This window comes from Bos indicus, chromosome 22, assembly GCF_029378745.1.
Source record: "Bos indicus isolate NIAB-ARS_2022 breed Sahiwal x Tharparkar chromosome 22, NIAB-ARS_B.indTharparkar_mat_pri_1.0, whole genome shotgun sequence".
Classification (NCBI taxonomy): Eukaryota; Metazoa; Chordata; class Mammalia; order Artiodactyla; family Bovidae; genus Bos; species Bos indicus.
The window spans coordinates 49,037,147-49,056,814 of NC_091781.1; the positions used below are offsets into that span (position 1 = coordinate 49,037,147).

The window sequence follows — 19,668 nt, forward strand, 5'->3', positions numbered from 1 at the left end:
GGGATCCAGGGGGAGCGCTTAGCCTGCTGCCTCCCTGTCCCCACGTCCCTTCTCCCTACCGACTCCCATACTGCGTTCCCGTCCACATGCCAGGGCTGGGGTGAGGGCATGTCTTCAGCCCCGACCAAGAGCTGGGGCCTGAGTCACTAGAAGGAAAAGATGGAGCGAGAAGGGGTCGGGGGAGGGGGGAAAGGGTCAGAGGAAGATGGAACCTTCTCTTCCTTCCTGCAGATGACCTTTAAAGCCATTATACCCCCCACACTCCCCAACCCTGACCTCCCCTGACCCCTCCAAGAATCTCCACTCTCATGTGTAAAAGGTATTAATGGCAAAGAGATACCAAGCTTGGGTAGGGGGTGGGGTTGCAGGCCCAGGGACTTAGGGTCAACCCTGGGGCCAGCAGGGGGATCTGGGAGGGGAGGGGGCTGGGGAAGAGGCTCCTGAAACTGGCGGCTGTGTAGGAGGGAGCAGGAGCTGGAGCCTGCACAGAGTGGGGACAGCTCTGAGAAGACGCTCTTGACTCTTGTTCCCTCCTGCAGTGGAGTAAGAAAGGATGCCCCTGGGTAGGGGCCGGGGGTAATCGGCATCGCCATACTATACTGAAGGATTTGGGAAGGTGGGGTGCTGCACCGAGATGTAGCCCCGGAGCCACTCTGCACACACGCTAACTAGCATGTGCGAGCCGCACAGGGTCTCTCGACACGTGTTCCCCAGGCGCTGCCCTTTGCTCCACAGGTGTCAGGAGAGGCAAGGCCAACTCAGACACAGGCCTGTGAGCACACAGCACGCCCAGGTGCCTCTGGTACACACAGCTACATGTGGGCTCGGGGGATTCTCACCGAGGAAGGACAGGCTTTTGCCCTGGACACAGAAGCCCAACACCCCACTGCTCTGGAAAGCGCACAGCTGTGCCACAGGCCAACACATCAAACCCAAACAAACACAAACTCCATCGCTAATGGGAGGTGAGGTGGCAGCAGGATAAGGGTGCAGAGCTGTCAGACAAGGCCTCGGAGACAGACACGCTGTCTTCACTTCCCGCTGTCTCACCCTCTCCGGCTGTCTCAGCGCAGCTGCTCCCTGGGGTCGGCGAGCGATGGGCCGGGTCCCTGGAGCAGAGGGGTTGACAGCAGTGGGGTGCTGAGGTGAGGGGACTGCACAGCAACCCCAGCCCACCCACCAAGGCAGCCACGCCAAAGACATTGGGCCTTAAACACAGTGCAAGCCCGGGTGGCCTGGTGTGCAGCCTGCAGCAAGCGAGCCACACGGTCCTGCTGCAGCACATGGACATGCAGTTACACACCCAGCTATGCACATGCGCGCACACACCCAGCCTTACATGAAGAGCTGCACATGTGCACACGGCCGCACACACAGCATTACACGCACACACACAACTGTACACACAGACACAGCTCTACACGTGGACACACAGCTGTACACAGGGACATGTTCACACATATATGGCTAGTCATGGACACACAGCTGCAGAGACCTACTACAGCTTTATATATGGACAGAGAAACACACAGCTTTCCACTTGAACACACCCCCATACGCATAGAGCTGTATACACACAGCTGTATACGGACAAGCCCCCAGAGTGATAGTTCCAGACAGCCAGGTTCTCACCCCTGTAACACAACTACACTGAGATACTGTGCACAGCAGCATGTGCACAGAGTCACACCGCCATCCACACAAAGACAGCCACGCCCGGGACCACCGTCACCTGACCCATGCGCGGTTACACATAAAAAGCCGTAAGCACGTGTGTGTTTGCCTACACACACGCAGGCACACAGGCACTGGCAGGGATGCCCTCACCAGCGGGGCAGATACTAGGGTCAGCACCTGAGCTATGGACACAAAGGCGCCCTCTGTGGCAGGCAAAGGCGGGTGGCGAACTCCCCACTCGAGCCCCAGAGGGCACCCGGGGTTCAGCTCTCACGCCCCTTGTCCCACCTGGCCTGCTCTCCTGAAGTCTGGGGGAGGCCCTGGGGCCACTGCAATGGAGGAGCAGCTGTCAAAGAGAGCTACACAGCAGGGGCAAAGGGCCTCCAATTCCCCCACCCCAGCCCAGCCCAGGGCACCAGGGCACCTTCCTCTTCTCAGGCCAGGGGTGCTCCTGCCCACTTCGGGCCTATCTGCACAGGGGGAACAAACAAATGCACAGCACAAATCCAGGTGAAACCAAGAAAATCATTTTTTTTATTCTGGGTCCTGGAAGCTCAACGTGAATCTGAAAAAAGAGATGTAACAGGGGTGGCAGCCCCAGGGGCTGGGTGCAGATAACAGTCCTGGGTCCCCTGGCTCTAGGGGCCGAGAGGACAGTGAGGAGAAGGCTTGGCCAGAGGCCTGGGGCGGAAGAACTCAGGGCTGCGTGAGAGCCCTGGCCCCGGCCTGAGGCCGGGAGGTGGAGGAAGGGGAGGACTGCAGAGACGCTCAGTTCCTTAGCAGCGGCGCCACACGAGGTGCAGGCCGCGGTTACTCCTCGCCCTTCTCCGGGGTACTGGGCTCCCGGGGCCACTTGGGAGCCCCCAGGGGCTCAGTCTCAGGGCTGAGCCTTGGCTCCCCCAGGGCTCCCTCGCCCTCCAGGTCAAGCTCCTCGAAAGATGAGCCGCTGGCACCTGACTCGCTGTAGCTGTGCTCGCTGCGGGTGTCACCATCGTCCCAGGCACGGCTGCTCATCCCGGGGGACAGTGTGGCCGCTGAAGTGTCCCGGCTGCCAGGACCCAGCTCCAGGCTTACAGAACTCGTGTCGCTCATTGTGTCAGCACCTGGAGGGGGAAGAGTGGGGCTCAGGTTAGCTGGGACCCCCACCCCCTCCTCCAGGGAGAGGACTGAGGCTCTCCGACCAGCAACAGCAACTCAGCCTACAGTGTGCTCATGAATAATAAAGCTGCCCCAGGCTCAGGAGGCTCGTTCCCGCTGCCCTCTGCCCTGCCTGGGGGTCCACTGACAGGGCAGAGCCAGAGAAGAGGGGCTGGGTGGGGGAGGGGGGCAGGGGGAGGAGGTCAGCCTGCTGCCCCCTGAGCCCCCAGCAGCCCATTAAGGACCTTTCAGCCCTGACCTAAGGAGCTGAGGATAGAACAAAGACTCCAGTAGAGTCCCCTCCTCCACTTCCCATTTCAGGCTTGGAGAGGGGTCTGTCCAAGGCCAGAACACAGCCCAGAAGGCCTGAGGATAGGGGAAGGGACCAGGAGGCCTGCTCTCCTGTGCCACTCCCCACACGCAGGGCTCCCCAAGGGGCAGCCATGTCCCTGCCTCTGGCCGCACTGAGCCCCAACTTGAGGAGGATGCTAAGGGAGGAGTTTGATGGAGAAGTCCTGAGAAATTCTCAACAACCAATTACAGGGGAGGAGGGTGTGGGGATGAAGCATTTTAAGGACTTTCTTCCTTTATGCCTGGGTCACCTCAGAGGAGCCCTTACCCATCCCCAACTTCTAGTGGCTCCTGAGCCCCATAGCAGGAGGAGGGGACCATGGGAGCATTCTGCTACCTGCTGGGGAGCCCTGAGATCCATCCAAGCCTGCTCCTCCCATCCCCAGTACACCCTCCGGGCCAGGTCATCTGCCCTCTTCTGGAGCAGCCTCTCAATTCATCTCCTCAGACCAGAGGCACCAACAACGGCTGGGGGCAGCAGGAGAGGCAGAGAGCTCAGGCCCACTGTGTGTAGGAATTCAGACCGACAGAGGGTGGACATGCCTCCCTTCTGGTGGGAGAGGGAGGGGGCAGCAGTCAAACATCACAGAAGGTGAGGGGTGGACCAGCTTCCACAGATCCTGTCTCCATGGTGATGGAGCCCCAGGCCCGGCACAGCTGGGGACTGCTTGGCATTTGGACTTGGCTTGGAACTTTCACTGAGCCTCAGCTGGGGCTCAGGGTGGGTATGTGTAGGGGGTCTGCTTCCTAAGCCTCCTCGGCCCCCAGATGACTCTGGGCCCTACTGCAGGGGTGAAATGAGCCCTGCAAGGGCCAGGTTGCTGGCCCAGGGCCCTCATCTTGCTGGGGCCTCAGTCCTGGCTCCCAGGGTGGAGGCATTCAAGAGTGAGCCAGGACAGCTCCCTGAGCTGTGGGTGGTTCTCTGTGACCCTGGGGAAGGACAGCAGTCCCTCTTTCTCTCCTTAAATGACTGGTGACCCAGAGGCTGCAGGCCTGTACGGAGCAAGAGAGGGATAATTTCTCCCTGGCCCCATTGTTAACCTGCCCACACAGCCAACGGCTCTCTAGGGACCCAGGTGTGGGGACCCGCCTGCTTGCCAGCTGCCTGCCTCCTCCCTCTCCCAGCCCCTTGGCTATGGGTGATCAGAGGAGGAGCCCAGGGCTGCCCCTTCAGGCCAGTCTGCCAGGGGAGAACAGCCCCTGGGCACAAGTGGACATCCTAACTAAGGAGTGCAAGGTAGGGAAGGGACAGCCCTCCAGCTCCATCGGGGTCTGTGCAGGACCAAGTCTGAGTCCTGGGCCTGTGTCTCTGGGCAGGACAGGCCAGACCAGGCAGAGTATCACCCAAACCCCCAAGGCTGCTGAGACAGAGAATGAAGCTGCCACCGCACCCCAGTCCCTCTCTCCTCCACTGCCCACAGCCAATGCAAGGAGATCAAATATTCATCGCCTCTCTGGAGCTAAATAATACATCAATGTAATAACAGGCAGAAAGCAGTTAATCACCCCTTTCACCTCTGAGCCCAAGTGGGGGCCACAGCAGGGAGGCAGAAAGGGACAGGCCAAGTCTTGGGCAGCCAGGCGCCCACCACGCACTGCAGCTCAAGTGGCATGCACCTGGCAGGCGGACACCTGGAGTCCTCCCCAGGTGCCAGGGCAGACCTGTCAGAGGTGGGCAGACCCTCTGGCCCCCAATTCCAGGGAGTGGGTGGGCAGGCTGGTAGGGGGGACAGGCCGAGAAGCTGGGGGCGTGGGAGCAATGCTGCAGCCAGCTGGAGCGGGTGCCAAGTAGTCCTTCAACACCCCTGGCAGGCAGTGTTTGGAAGGGGAGCTGGGTGGGTGGGCCAAGGACGCGGGTGCGGGCAGCAGAGGGAGGTTGAAGCAAGGTCAGGGTGCTCCCCTCCCTGCCCTGGGGACTGCCAGGGTCTGCTGACCTTGTGCCACGTCCTGGGCCCACAGTAGGGGTGCTGAAGAGTGTCTGCCAGGCGCTACCAGGCGGGTGGGAGCAGTGCCCCACGGAGGTAATTAAGTGGCAGATGAAGTTAACTGTGTTGGACATGGCCCCTAGGGAGTGAAGACAGCCTCCCAATACCCGCCCCCCACTCCCGCCAACACATGTCTCTCAGGGTGACCTTGGCTGTTGAAGACTGGAAGGACAGAGGGAGCCTCCTAGAGCAGGAGGTGAAGAAGGCAGTCACTCCCTGGTCCTGTGCCACTCCCACAGGTCATGGACCGCCAGATTCCCACAGGGCTCCTCCGGCATGGCCAAGGCTGGGATGTTACCAGCAGGCCCCCTGGTTTCCTGGGGACAGCCCAGGGGTAGGCTGAGAGCACGCAAGCAACTTGGTGCCTGGACCTGGGGTAGGGAGGCTGGCTCTGATGGAAGGGGTGGGTGCTTGTCTCCTGTCTCCCTCCGCATGCTCTCTGGCTCCTCTCTGAAAGGGAGAAAGCAGCTGGCTCTGGTCAGGACCCAGACCAAAGGGACACCATGTTCCCCTCCTTACCTTCCACATCCAGCATCAATCTCACTTCTAATGAGCCTGACCTAAGCAATGCCTTTCCTGAGCAGCCTCAGAAATGCCCCCCACCCCGCCATGAGCATCCAGCTGTCTGTGATCTGAGCTTCCAAGGGTTCGCCTGCTGCATCTGAAGGTGAAGGGAATCCGGGGCAGGATCTCTATCTGCATTGCCAGGGTAACGTGTGTGAAGCCACGCCTCCATGGATCCCTGTGAATAGGGACAGGCAACTCTGCACATGGGGAGGTGGGTTCCTTCTTCCACCTCTGCCAAGCCAAGGTCTGGACACCGACAGTGCCACACAGCCAGGGAGGAGGCTCCTTCACCAGGCCCACACGTCCAGGAGGGGGGCTCCAGGTGAGACCCCACCCTCACCCCCGACCCTGTACCTGTGCCATCCACCAGGGTGTCGTTGGCCTCTGCAGGCCCTCGGCTCTTCCGCTCTGTCTCCTTCACCTCAGGCACATAGAAGTCTCCCTGCCGTGCCAGGGGGCACATGAAATAGATCTGGTCTTGCTGGTAGATCTCCAGCCGTGGGTGGGCACACAACTTCCGCTCCTTGTTGGAGAGCACGAAAGGCAGAATGAACCCTACAAGGCCTCTGACCCATGCGTCCCCAGGTGGACCCAGAAACCGCTCACCATTTCCTCCCTCCCGGGGAGCTGGCTCCTCCTGTCCCAATCTCCCCCAAGTTCCAAATCTCTGCTGAGGGAGGCACCCGCACAGCATCCTGTGGGCAGGGCCCACACCCCAGGGGGCAGTGCTCTAACGACCTGGGAGTCCTAGACAGGTGCTGGACCTGCTAGGAGCCTGGCACTGCTAATCCTGGTACCAAAGGCTGTTCCAGAAAGCACTGTCTCACAGAGCCTTGAAGCTGAGCACCCCAACTTCCCTAGGACAGGGACCCCAAAATCTGTGGCCCCAGGCACCCAAGCCAAGGTCTTACCTGCCAGACTTGCCATCCCTGGAGCTGACCTCCTCTCTGCCCTGGACAAGGCTGTCTTACCCGCCAATGTTAGGGGAGGCCAGGGCCTGACTCTCAGGCCTCTAGTCTTTGCCCTTGCAGGCATGTTACTGACAAAGCCTGGAGAGGGGCTCCAGGCCAGCTAAACCCTTCTCCTACTCCCATCTCCCTGCCTGTTTAGGTCTATCCCAACCTCTGAGACTACTGGACATGGCTGGTTCCCACCCCTTCTCAGACCTGGGTCCAGAATTTCAGCGGAGGTGGCAGACAGGACAAGCGGATCTAACACTGGACACTGCCCGACACCACAGTGGGCTGAAGTACCAGCTTATAGGCCCTAAGTGCAGACAGGCAGTCCACTCCTGTCTGGACACAGAACCCAGAGCTCCGCAGCCCCCGGCGCATGTGGAAGTGGCATGGACACATGAGAGAGCTGCTCTGACATGGGCAGACAAACCAGAACAGGGGTCATGCATCCTGCTCCTCAGCTGCCCCCCTCCCTGCAACAGAGCACAATTACCACCAAGACGACCGAGAGGCCCCTGCCCTGCCCCTGCTCACCCGCCAATCTCCACAACATGGCTATTTATAGCGCCCGCCTGGCTCTCACCATGAGCTCTGAAATGAGCCTTCCACTTAGCGGTGATGAGAGACTTACTGCCTGGCGGGGAGAAGCCTCTCCAGAACTCCACTTGTCTGCCTGACTGGCCAAGCTTAGGCTTGAGGAACCCCCTTCAATTGAAGCAAGGGGAAACAGGTAAAAATGAGCCCCCAGGAGAGAGAAGGAAGGAAGGTTTATCCAGCCAGGGCCCTCAGCAACTGGCTGGAGGCCATGTGGGGGTGGATGTCCTGGCCCAAGGTCTAGCTGGAGCTCAGCCTGTGACTCCGTGGAAGACCTGGACAAGGCCTTCCGTCCTAAGTCTCTCTGCACTCAAACAGAGTAGGCCACCCTAGCCCTGACGCGTCCCAGAACACTGAAAGAAAGTCATTATTTTTAACAGTTTGGATCTGATCGTTTTGCTAACCTGGGTCATCTCAGAAGTCCATGGCCCCAGCTCTTCCCATCTCTGAACACATCGGTGGCTGCCTCTGATTTTCCACCCACCCACACAGCCACCCCAGCCCTGGTCTTCAGGAGGAGGATGAACAAGAACACAGCATCAGGAATGAGGAGCTACCAGGCTCTGGGGCCCCTCTAATGCCAGCACTTGGGGGCGAGCATGTGCCAAACCTGAACCCCTCAGTGTATTGGGTCACGTCACCAAGGCCAGGGTCAGGGAGGCTCCCTGGAGAGGTCCAGGTCATGCCCTGGGAGCTAAAGGAAAAAAAGCGCCCCCCAAACCCAGTCAGGGCATGGCCTTCACCAGCATGCCATGCTCTGGGCATTCAAAGGGTCCAAAAGGAAGCTGCCAAGTGGCCATCAGAGCAGCAGACTACTTGGAGGTCCGTCTCTCAAGGCTGGAGACAGCTGGCTTTGGGGGATGCTTGCAGGAACCGAGGCTGTGGGCACCCAGAAATTCTAGGGACAGCCCTCGCAAACACTCAAGCCACCTGCCGAGCTTTCCTTCTGCAAGTGACAGGGATGATAAGAGGGATCAGTGCCCTTTCCGCCCCCTCTTTGAGACTAGGCATCAGGGTGGGTAGCACCAAGCAGCCACCCTTGCCACCTGCTCTGCCAGCCCCCTCATTGGCAGGCGGGAGGCAGCGCTGTGGCTGTTCTGCGCATCTGCCTCCTCCGGAGAGCCCGGCTCTGAAGTTGCCTGGCTGTGGACAGCCCTGTTGCCATGGAAACTGCATCCTCCATCCTTGCTGTCGCCTTCATCTCAAAGCCATCCGCAAGAACAGAGGAACAGGGGAGACAGAGGAGGGAGAGAAAACTGGCCTGGGGCTAGCCGGCCCTTCCTTCCCTGCCCAGCGTTCCCTCCTCACAGCATCCCACACAGAGTGCCAGCTGCCCAAGCCTGTCCCCAGGCCCCTGGAGGGGCAGCCTCATACCGCACCCAGCCCATTCCTACCCCTGCCACCTGGGGGTGGGGGGACCCTGGCCCTCCCTGCTGGAGAGAGGCATGGAGCTAATTAAAATCTCATTGACAGCTCAGCCTTAAATCATTTTAACACATGCCGGATCCTGTCAAAATTCAGGATCAGAGCAGAGAAGGGGCAGGAAGAAGGCAAAGGCACAAACTTCCAACCCAGGCCCAGAAGCAGGTGGAGGGGCTTGTAACTGTCCAGTAGTTTCTCCTTGAGACCCCTTTCCATGCTTTGCCCACTGACCAACAATGAGTCAGATATAGAGGGTGGGGGCAGAACTGGCCATATGCTCTGTCCCTAAGTGATCAGGCAGAGAGAACAAGCCCTTTCCCGCGCAGACAGGGACAGCTTCTGCGGGACAAGAGGAGAGCCAGGGGCCAGCTCTCAGGTCCTTGCTGCACCGCCCAGCAGCATGGTGATAACCTGGTGAACACTGGAAAATCATCGGAGGAAGGCAAGGCCAGCTGTCTCTCCCTCAGCCAGCCCCAGGGAACCCTTGGAGAACTGACTGCCAAGGACACCAGGCCAATGCCACACTGGGCTGGTACTGCTGGAGAGAGGGGCTTAGATGGGCCTGGAGTCTTCCTAGCCCCAGGCACTCCCTCTCCCACAGCCCAGATAGTCAGAGGCTTGAGAAAGCATCGCCAGGACAGGGGAACCTGCTCTGGCCACTGAAGCCACTGGTCACGTGATAAGGCCACTACCCAGGGCAACTCACTGCCACACAGACTCAAGGGGATCGTAATGCCTTGCTCCCAGGTAGGAGAGACTAAGGTGTCTACAATTCTCCTCACCTAACAGGAAGAAGTCAACTATTCATGCCAAGGTGCCACTGGGAATGGCTAGAGACTGGATTGAGCATTCCAGTCCCTCAGACACATCTCCAAGGCCTCCCTCCCACCTGGGCCTTCCACAAACAGAAACTAGAGGGGAGACTTGGGACACCACCCATAACACAGGGATTTCCAGGAGACCTGTCATCAGCACTCCCCCCACCATGCCTGCACCAACATCACACCCCCACGGAAGCCAGCTGACAAGGGAAGGAGCAGCGTGCAAAGGTTACTGTGGGGCCACTGTCTCGGCCACCTTGGGAACGCTCCACACACTCCCTCCTCACCTCAGGCTGAGCCCACATCCCGGGGGTGGGTGCAGCTCAGGCGTCCTGCAAAAGATCTAGACTGGCATGCCAGGCCAAGGCTTCCCCCAGGACCCACACTGCCGCCCTGATGGTTCTTACGGAATGAGGGAAGGAGCGGGGAGGAAGAGGAGGACTGGAACTGCCCTCATTAGGTGCTCTGCTCCCAGACCGTCAGCCTGTGCCCTGGCCTGGGCTTGGGGTGGGCAGCATGTGGCGTGCAGAAGAGGTCAGGCCGGGAGCCGGGGAGATGGGATGGGTCCCAAACCTGGATGCCCAGAGCCTGGGTCTGCTCAGAGATAAGTGGCCTCAGATCCCCAAAAGGGCATGGCCATGGGTCATGCATCTCCTAGAGAAGCCCTAGGCCCAGAAACGCAGAAGGGCTGCTCTATCCACCTCCACCCCAACACAGCCCTCTACTGCCTGTCTCACTGGGGTGAGGGGCCCCGGGTCTTCCTGTTCACTCTGAGCCGCCCAGTCCGACCTGCCTCTCCATGCCAGTCTGGACAGCTGGGCAGCCACAAAGCCAGCAAACAGCTGTTGCATCCCACCCGAGGTGCCGGCATCTCTTCACTGGGTGAAATCAGGCATGCTCATTTTTAATTACACAGACACTGACGTGCACCCGCCTGCACACAGCAGTCCCTGCAAGTGGGGGCTCAGACCCTGGAGGCCCCTTAGGCAGCCGGTCTGTGCAAAGCGATGGGGGAGGCGCAGCAGGAGCTGCGGCTGGAACGTGGCACATTGTTATTATTCTGCCCAGGAACTTCTGTCAACTTCCCTCTCCCTGGATCCCTCTCACCCCCAGTGGGCCTTCCGGCCACCTCTGGCCCAGAACCCAAACCTGTCTGGGGCAGAAGGTGACAGCAGGAGACACTCCGGAGACCCTGAAGTGCTGACAGGGGAGCCATTAGAAGGGCTGGTGAGTCCCCTCTGGCCTGGAGCAGGAGGGCTCAGAGCTCTGCAAATGAGAGGCAAAGGAGAACAGGAATGAAGAGGGGCTGCTGGGAGCAACAGACCAGAGCAGGCACGAAGTGGCAGAAAGCGCTCCGAGCAGGAGCCCAGAGCCTTGGTCTGGCTATGGACAAATGGGCGGGTTCTCCCTCAGACTCAGTCTTTATTGTTTAGCTTCTGTGATCCCCTGGACTGAAGGCCACCACGCTCCTCTGTCCATGGGATTCTCCAGGCAAGAATACTGGAGTGGGTTGCCAGTTCCTTCTTCAGGGGATCTTCCCGACCCAAGGATCAAACCCTTGTCTCCTGAATTGCAGGCGGATTCTTTATTGCTAAGCCACCAAAGATGTCTGGGTCTCAATCTGCCCAACTGTAAAATGAAAGAGACTAAACAGATGATCTCAAAGTAAGTGAGGAACTGGAAGAGATGAGTAAAAACCCTACCACTTAAAGATAGGACAATTGTGTGTCTGGAAAACTGAAGAAGAATCAATGGAGAAACTACCACAAACATTAAGCTCACAATATTAACAAAAGCACAACCCGTTTGTCTTTGCACTCGTCAGCTAGTTAGAAGATAAAACAGAAGCAAGAGATGAAGACCCTCTTGGGGTCAGGTCTCACCAAGGGCTGAAAGGCCCGCCCTGCCCCCAATGGCAGGGGAAGGCAGAGGAGCCAGGCCTGGACGGGGCAGGAGTCTGGGGAAGACTGCAGACAGGGGAAGGTGTGAGGGAGTGCGGGGCGCTGTGCCTGGCACCCCAGCCTGCTGTGCCTGCTACCGCCACTGCCTGAAAACTTTTCATTTTCACCTCAGAACCGGCAGCTTGCCATGCAATTTACACCTCTGCTCATATCCCTACACACCCAGGCCCTGGCTTCCTGGGCAGCCCAGAAGGGGGACCTCAGCAGCAGTGGAGACTAGGGTGGCTGGGGTATGGAGAAGCTGAGGAGGGTGGTTCCCTCTAGGCAGGGACAGGGGCACAGGCCCTTACGCACCTAATACCTGGGTCAATTGGGAAGGCCCTGACCCACAGCCATGCCCAGCCTTTCCCCAGGGTCCACATGGCCAATACTCAATCCCAGCTCGGCCCTGCTCTGGCCTTCTGGGCCCTTGTGCAGCAGGAGCAGATGGCTGAGGAGTTGTGGGGGTGAGGACCCCCAAGGGCAGCTTGCGGGTTCAGACCCGGGATCCTACCACTCTCCTTTCCAATCTGGAAGGGGAGCCACAGCCTCCTGGATGACACTGCTGCCGTGGCAGGCTCCACAGCCCACCCCGCTCCGAGATCCTGCCGCTGTCTGCAGCATCTGTGCAGTCAAGGACCTTGAGCCCCGTTCGGCTTATGAGCCAATGAAAATGTTGCTGATTGATTATCCACCAGCGGGAAGGCTGCTTGGTGCAGATGGAGCCATGAAGTCAGGCACCTGGGAGCCAAGAGCAATCAGCAAGTGCCAGAGGGAAGGACAGGTGGGCCACTGGGGACAGAGAAGCGGGGGAGAGGAAGAATCAGGGGAGGAGGAGAAGGCCCTGAATTTCTCATCTCCTCTCAGGGAAGACCCTCTTTCTGGAGCCTGAGGTTTCCTGTCTCCATATTCAGACAGGCAGTTTCTCCTGGTCTGAGGGCTCCACTAAAAGGCAGAGCTGTTCTGCTGTGGAGGGACCTCCCTCCTTGGAATCTCTCCTCCTTCCTTGTTCCTGGAATCCCAAGTTCTGTGGAGAAGAGTAGAAGAATTCTTCCCTGGGAAAAGCCCATCTGCCTGGGGAAGACTGCTCTCCTGGGACTGCTGACGGCGCAAGCCCACAGCACCATCCAGACAAGCCTCAGCCCCCAGGGTCCTGCAGGGCTGCCAAGCTACCATATCCGAGCTGGTATTTCGAGAGCGGTGGCTCCCACGCCCGCCCCAGCAAAGGCTGGCTTTTGCTTTCATTCCTGGGGTAGGGCAGTGGGGAGGGGTGAAGCCAGAGATGCTGAGGAGCAGGTTCCAGGGCCCGGGCAGAGGGGAGAGCCTCAGCCTCCTGCGTGGGCTTCCCTACCTCTCAGCATCCAGGGACGACAGGGAAGCCAAGCCCCCGTGTGTGTGTGGGGGTGGGGGTGGAGGTCTCCTCCTGGCTCCGGGGAACCTGGGAATGGAGTCACTGCTGCTCTCTGCTGAACTGCTGGTACTGAGAGTCTGACTGCAGCCTCTGACTCTGCCTCTCCTCCCAGTGCTCAAGTCCTGTTGCAAAGCCAGCCCGGAAGCTGTCACTCATCTGCTCACATACCATCCGTGGCTCCCTAAACCCTGCAGGACCCAGCCTCATCTCTTGGGCCCAAATTCTTGCTCCTCCCCTGCACCCCGGCCACGGCGGATACACAAGCCATGCCGCATCACTGCCTCTGCCTGATCTGCCTTCCTACCTAGAGAACGCTACCCATCCTTCAAAGCTCAGCCCAAATTCCACCCTCTACCCCCAAAGGTTGCTTTGCCTTTCCCAGTGAACCCACCTCTCCTGTCCCCACCCCGTGCCCCCGAGGCACGGCTAAGCCTTGTGGCTGGGAGAGCTGGTGGAAGGCGAGTGTCCTGGAGGCTTACCCTTCAGCCCCTGTCCTGGCGGTACTGAGCTGGGGCAGGCCAATGAGCAGATGGCAGCAGCATGGGGGCGAGCTGGCCCTGGAGCCCCAGGGAGGGAGCCTGGGAACGGAGACGCCGCCACCTCACTGAGGGTGAGGACGTGGCCCCAAGAGGCACGGCAGCAGCTGCTTCCTGTGCCAGAACAGCTGCCAAGGTCTCCCTTAACGAGTCCCTGCTGGGCAAATGGGCAGCCGGGCTCTTCCCGCCCCTGCTTCTGGCTCCCCCCGCCCCTGCTTCTGGCTCCCCCAGCAGGCTCCTAAATTGACAGCCTCGGCGCCTTACTCTGCCCACCAGGGCTGGAGACAGAGGGCTGAGTGGGTGTGAGGCCACCAGGCTGCTATCCCAGGCCCACTCTGGGGACCACTCCCAGCACAACCCAAGTTTGTGACCACTCCTCAGCCTCTGGGGCCCAGCCCCAATCATGGACAGGGCAGAGTGACAGAAGACATGCAGCCATCAGCGATCCTCTGTCCGGGGGAGACTCGGCCACTGCTTCAGCCCCGACCTTGAGTACCCTTCACTCCCCTGTCCTCAGTGTCCTCACTGGTAAAACAATGGGGACGCCGGCTTTGACTAGGATCCTGCGCCTGCTTCCCAGCTGCTTCCTCCAGGGCCCGAACAACGCCGCAAAGAAGAGGGCTCAGTGAATAACTGGAGTAAGTGACTGAGCCGAAATACCAGGAGGGCTTTTCCTACTGAAAATAAGGCTTGGAAACCCTCCCACAGTAGCTCAGCAAAGGTGATGGGCAGGGAAAGAGAGGACCCTAAATGCCATATCCTACGGGGGCTTCCTCACCTGGATTCCCGCCGCCAGGAGCACCCTGCACCCTACTGGCATTCTGGCCTCAGCGGGGTCTCAAACAGCCCCCATCATTGACTCCCTCAAAGTCACCTGGACAGGTCGAGGGAGAACAAACACAGGCGATCTGGAGCCACTGGACGGGACCAAGACTCTGACCATGGTGCTGGGAGCTGCCTCTCTGCCCACAGCCCTACAGGCTGACCACCTCCGCAGGCACCCCACGGAGGCCCCCACTTCTCAGTTTTCAGCTGGCCATCCCTGGGCACTGGCAGCCTCTCACCCACCACCTGGAGTTCAAGCACAGCCCTTGCGGGGAGATCGCCACCTTGACCCTCCCCTGGGCTTCCTCCAGGTCCAGCTTCAGGCTCCCCCACAAAGTCCTCTTCTGGGAACCCTTCTGGCCCCAACCTGCACAAAGGATGAGCCCGGGCGCCTCCTCGCTCCACTCACACAGCAACTGCAGCAGTGTCCTCAGGACCTAGGACGGGCGTGTGGTCGACGGGGACGGAGGAGGCAGCTGCCCAATGATGCAGACGGAGGTTTTCAAACCAGGCAAGTCTCAGACATCCTCCTCCAAACAAAAGCTCAGGAGGTCACCTGATGTGTCAAACCCAGAGGCAGAGCTACCCCGGCTGAAGCAGGTAAAGGTCTGAGCGCGGCCCCTACACCTGGCTGCCAGCCGTGGGGGCACCAGAGCACAGAACCGAGGCTCCTGACCCCAGAATGGTTTGAGAACTGAGGTCTGGGGTCCCTGCTCACAGCTGTCCCTGGCAGGATAACCCCGTCAACCCAGCTATCCCAGGACTCTACCACCAAGCTTCCCCCACTGGGGGAACTATCCTGCTCTGCCTGTCACCCTTCTCCAATTTGATGCAGAAAGAGCCACTACCTGACCTCCAGGGCCTGCCTGCATTTCCCAGCCAAGCAGCCTCCACACAGACAATGCTCTGTCTCCCTAAATTCAAGAGATGTCCAGACTTCAAAAGGACCCTCTCTTGAAAACTCGGGGAAAGCAGAGACCTGGGGAAGGGGGTTTGTGGAAAAGATCATACATCCTGTTGGAAGGAAGTCAGGCACAGGGGGCTTTGCTGGCCAGTTTAACATTCCCAGTGATCTCCTCGCCAGCCACAGAAAGATAGGAGCCAAGTCTCAGTGACCTCACACACCATCCCACACAGGGACCCTGGGCCTCCAGCTCTGCTCTGGTCTATTTCGCGTGCCCCAAGCATTCCCTGGACGCTCGTTAAGACTGGTCCCACCTGGAGGTGAATTTTGAGACCTTTGTCTGCTGCTCTGGGCTGACATCCAGGGACCACCTCTTCTGTAGCCTTAGAATTTCAAGGGAGCTCAGTCCCCTCCTTCAGCTGACCGAGAACGCCCCTCCTGGCCTCAGGGCAGGGTCTCCTCCTGCCCTGGAGGCTTACTAATTCTCTGGACTGCAGAGGAGTGGCCTGACAGAGCTGAGGCATCTTCCACCAAGGGACCCCTCACACACGTGCTGTTCCAGAGTGCCTGGCCTGGGGCCCCAGTGGTTCCCATGGAGGAAGGTAGAGTCTAGCCCCTACAGCTTGCCAAGCTGGGAAAGCCTGGCCAGAGAGCCAGGGGCTTCCCCATAGACCACAGGGCTGGGATCCAGCCGTCCTTCCAGAACCCCTCCAGAGGCCTGACTAGTGCTTCTCTCTGAGTTCCTCACAGAGACCCCCAGGACCTTGCTGTTCCAGTGGACCAATCCTGTCCCCAGCTCAGAAACATCTCCTGCCGCCAGGACAGCAGCTGCTCTCCAGGCCCCATCTGAGGCTCTGAGATTGCACACCTTCCACCCTCACCCCAGCCTCTGGGGAAGCAGGTGAGCTTGCCTCCTCTGGCTACTGCTTCCCTCACCCCGCCCCCCGCCCCCGAAATAGAAAGCCGACCGGCTGCTGTCACTGTGATTGAAGCAACTCCGCAGCAGACCCAGCCTCCTCCAGAGAGAAGCCAGCCAGGTGGGGAGAGAAGACATGTGCACATGTATGTAATGTGTATACACGCGCACGCACGCGCACGCACACACACACAAACATACACACACGCACACACACAGGTAAAGGCAGCCAGCTGTCAGGGTTGGGAGAGTGGGAAGAGCCCAGAGTCTTTTCAGCATCCTCTCTTCTCTGGTCCCTGGGGGTCAGGGGGATGAGGAGAGCTGTGAGAGCGAGCCTTACATTCTCTGCAGTCACCCAGGCCAAGAGTCACAGGGCCAACCCCTGGCCACTGCAGGCGGAGACCAACCAAGAGAACCTGCCCCTTCCTCGTCTTTCACCTGGCTTTGTTGCCCAGGATGAAAGATCAGGCTGAACACGGGGGCAGAGGTGACCCCACCCCCAGAAACCAGCAGAGCAGCTGGGCCGTGCCTCCGCTGTGGGCAGCCCGGCGTCTCTCTCTCCCCCAGCTGGTGGCCCAGCCCACACAGCACGCCTCACAGACATCCCTGAAAAGCCCCTTGCACTGCCCGGCACCTGTGGCTTCCGCATCCCGGGCAGGAGAGGGGATGGTACACCCCCTGCTGCCGCCCTAGTCCCAGGAAAATTGAGCCGGGAGCACAGCTGACAGGCTCCCAGGGAGGTGGTGGTAGGGAGGAAGGGCTTTCATCAAAGAGGTGACGTCAGAACCAGGCAACTTGTGAAGCTGTCAGGGGCCGGGAAATGTGGACAAAGGTGCCTAAAAATAAACCCCCGAAGCCAAGAAAAGGCTTTGGTGGCTGAGTGGCTCGCCACCACACCACATGCCACACGTCCTGTTCTGAGGTCTGGAACCCAGAAAGTCTCTTCCCAGGGGTGCTCCCCCAGACTGGCCCTTGAATCTGAGGACGACGCAGACAGCACCGGAGACACACACACCAGCCCCTCCTGGGGACCAACGCTGAGTAGGCCTCGGGCACTGATGCCTGCCTTTCTGCCCTCACCACCCGCCAGCCCCCCCAGGCCCCCTCACCCTGCCCTGGGCCTCCAGCCCACCCCCAGCCCCTGCGCCCTTCTGGCTGGCACCCTCCAGCACACCAAGGTGACCCTCCTCTGTCCTCCCCACGCCCCTTCCCCGCCACAGCGGCCCTCCTGCTTCTCCTCCCCCCCTGCCCCGCCCACCACGGCCACAACTGGCGATCCCGGGGCCCCACCTTTCGTTCCAGCCCTGACACAGACCCTCACACCCCCTTCACCAGGACGTGTCTGAGCCCCCCTCCCCCCCCACCGTCCATCGCCAAGGCCCTGTGTCATTTCCCAAGGTGCTTTGGAGAACAACAAGCCACCAGGTTCTCTCCAAACCGCCAGGGTCACATTCCTGTCAACTCTGTCCTCCTGTTCCCCGACCCCGGCCATGCTGGCCTTGCCCCCTGCACACCCTCTGCTGCCACGGCCGTCCTCCGGGGCAATGCTGTCAATAGGCGCATGTCGCCAAACATATCCACCCTCTGTTCCCAACCCTCTGTGAACCCCAGACTCCACACATCAGGGCAGACCCACACCCCGGCTGGGATGTCCCCCAGGCAGACCCCCCGACAGAGCCCACAGAGCTGGTTGCCCCTCACCTCCTCCCTCCGCCTCTCTTACGTCAGCGGAGAGCACCCTACTCACTCACCCACCCACCCTGGCCAGAGGGGACTGTGGCGTGACTCTCCCACTCCTCCTCCCTCCAATCCAACCCACCCACAAAGTCAACAGTTCTACTTCCAAAAACAGACTGCACATCTCCACCCTTGTCTGCATCTCCGCAGCCACTGCCCCAGCCCAAGCTGCCACCATGCACGGCAGGACTCGTAAGAGCTTCTAAGCACCTCCGCCCGGCCCCCATGAGCCACAACCTGGGACCCGGATGAACGCTGTACAGACTTCCCACCGTCTTTAGAGCAAACCCATGTTCTTCATCCTTGCTCTGCTGAGAACATTCTTACCACCCCTTCAAGGGCTCTTCTAGGATTTTTCCCTGAGACGTTACGTTACCTCCTCCGAGAGGCCATCCCTGACCACTGTTCACTTGGTCTCCTCCCTTTTCTCATCCTCCTCCTTCCTAGTACACACCCCACTTTTGTCTGACGTTATCACCCATCTCCACCGCCTCACTGTGAACACCTATTTCACACACCAGGATCTCACACCACGTCCAGCATAGCACCTGGCATAGACATTCAACAAATACAAGGCGAACAGATGAAAAAGCCATCACTTCCAAGCCCAAATCGGGGTCATTTCCCTAGCACCCAAGTTTCCACATGTTTTAGAGAAGGAGGAGGAATTTACAGAAGGGAAAGTCTGTCTCGGGGCCTTGGTCTGCGAGCCTCCAGCAGGATGGGGCAGGGTGGGCCTGGAGTGGGAGCTGAACACTAAGGATGTCTCTGGTCCAAGTCAGAACTTAAAGGACAAGGCTGGATTTCTGAACAAATTCCCCATGCTCCTGGGAGATGCTTGGGGCCCACAAGGTCTTGGGTGTGTAGAAGAAATGTCGGTAGCCTCTGCCCGTCTTCCTAGCTCCACAGGCACCTGCTCCGTGAGGTGCCACCCTCCCCAAACCACCTTTCCCCTCAGGCGAGGCAGGCCTCCCAGCTCCCACTCAAAGGACTGGCTGTCCCCTCACACACACACACACACACACACACACACACCAGACTTGTGTCTCACCTTGACACACACACACACACACACACACACACACACACACACACACACCAGACTTGTGTCTCACCTTGATGTAGGCATCCAGGGCAGGATGGACCCGGTGGGGAACCAGCCAGATGGACAGGGGGGTGGTGTAGGGGAAGGTGGCCGTCACCACATGGCTGGGCGCCGGGAAGGAGAACACCTTGAAGCCAAATTTCTGATAGAGTCGGATGAGCTCAGGGGAGGGTGACTCCTCACCTTCACTCAGAATGCTGCCCACTGCACAGCGGCACTTTTCAGGGGGCACCTGGGGAGGCAGAGCAGGGGTGTCAGGGCTGGCGAAGGAAGGAGGCCCACAAGCCTCTTGCATCCTGGCTTCTGGGCCAGCTGGGGCATGGGGGAGCTACCAGCTCCAACAAGCCACACAGCCCAGACCCCACAATGGAGCTGACAGTTTTCCTGCTGAAACCCAGGCCTGTGGCATCCTGTCTCATCCATCCTCCACTGCCCAGGGCAGGCCCCTGCTGGCTGCAAAGAAGCCACAGGAGCGCTGGTCAGGAAGCAGAGTGAGATCCTCGGCCCTAGGGTCTCAGGCAGGGCTGGCCCCCATCACCAGGGCCTCCGTACCTCTGCTCCAACCCACGCCCCTTCCTAAACCCTGCCCCACTTCCCAAGCCCCTTCTTGGCTGAGAATGCTGGTTCCCTCCAAGCCTCTCTGGGCCCCTAGTACCTATACCTCACTGCGCTCTGCTCCCCTCCCTCCCCTGGCTCCCACAAACTGCAGCCAGATAAGGGCTCCCAGGCTCTGAGACCTCCTAGGGTTGACTCCAGGCCTGCAAAACCCAGCACTTGCTTTTCC

The 19,668-nt window shown here is 59.7% G+C and overlaps 1 protein-coding gene across 11 annotated transcripts in view; it reads right to left on the bottom strand.

Annotated features, from left to right (window-relative positions):
- Nucleotides 1–2,188: 2,188 nt before the first annotated feature.
- TEX264 (testis expressed 264, ER-phagy receptor) overlaps nt 2,189–19,668 on the bottom strand; it is a 30,315-nt gene continuing 12,835 nt past the window's right edge. For all 11 annotated transcript variants that reach the window (XM_019984869.2, XM_019984871.2, XM_019984870.2 and 8 more), the window contains 3 exons: nt 18,895–19,116; nt 6,072–6,240; nt 2,189–2,780 (listed from right to left, as the gene is read on the bottom strand). In XM_019984869.2, the coding sequence (XP_019840428.2) occupies nt 2,488–2,780; nt 6,072–6,240; nt 18,895–19,116 (684 nt within the window). In that variant the 3' untranslated portion in view covers nt 2,189–2,487. The remainder of the gene's footprint in view (nt 2,781–6,071; nt 6,241–18,894; nt 19,117–19,668) is intronic.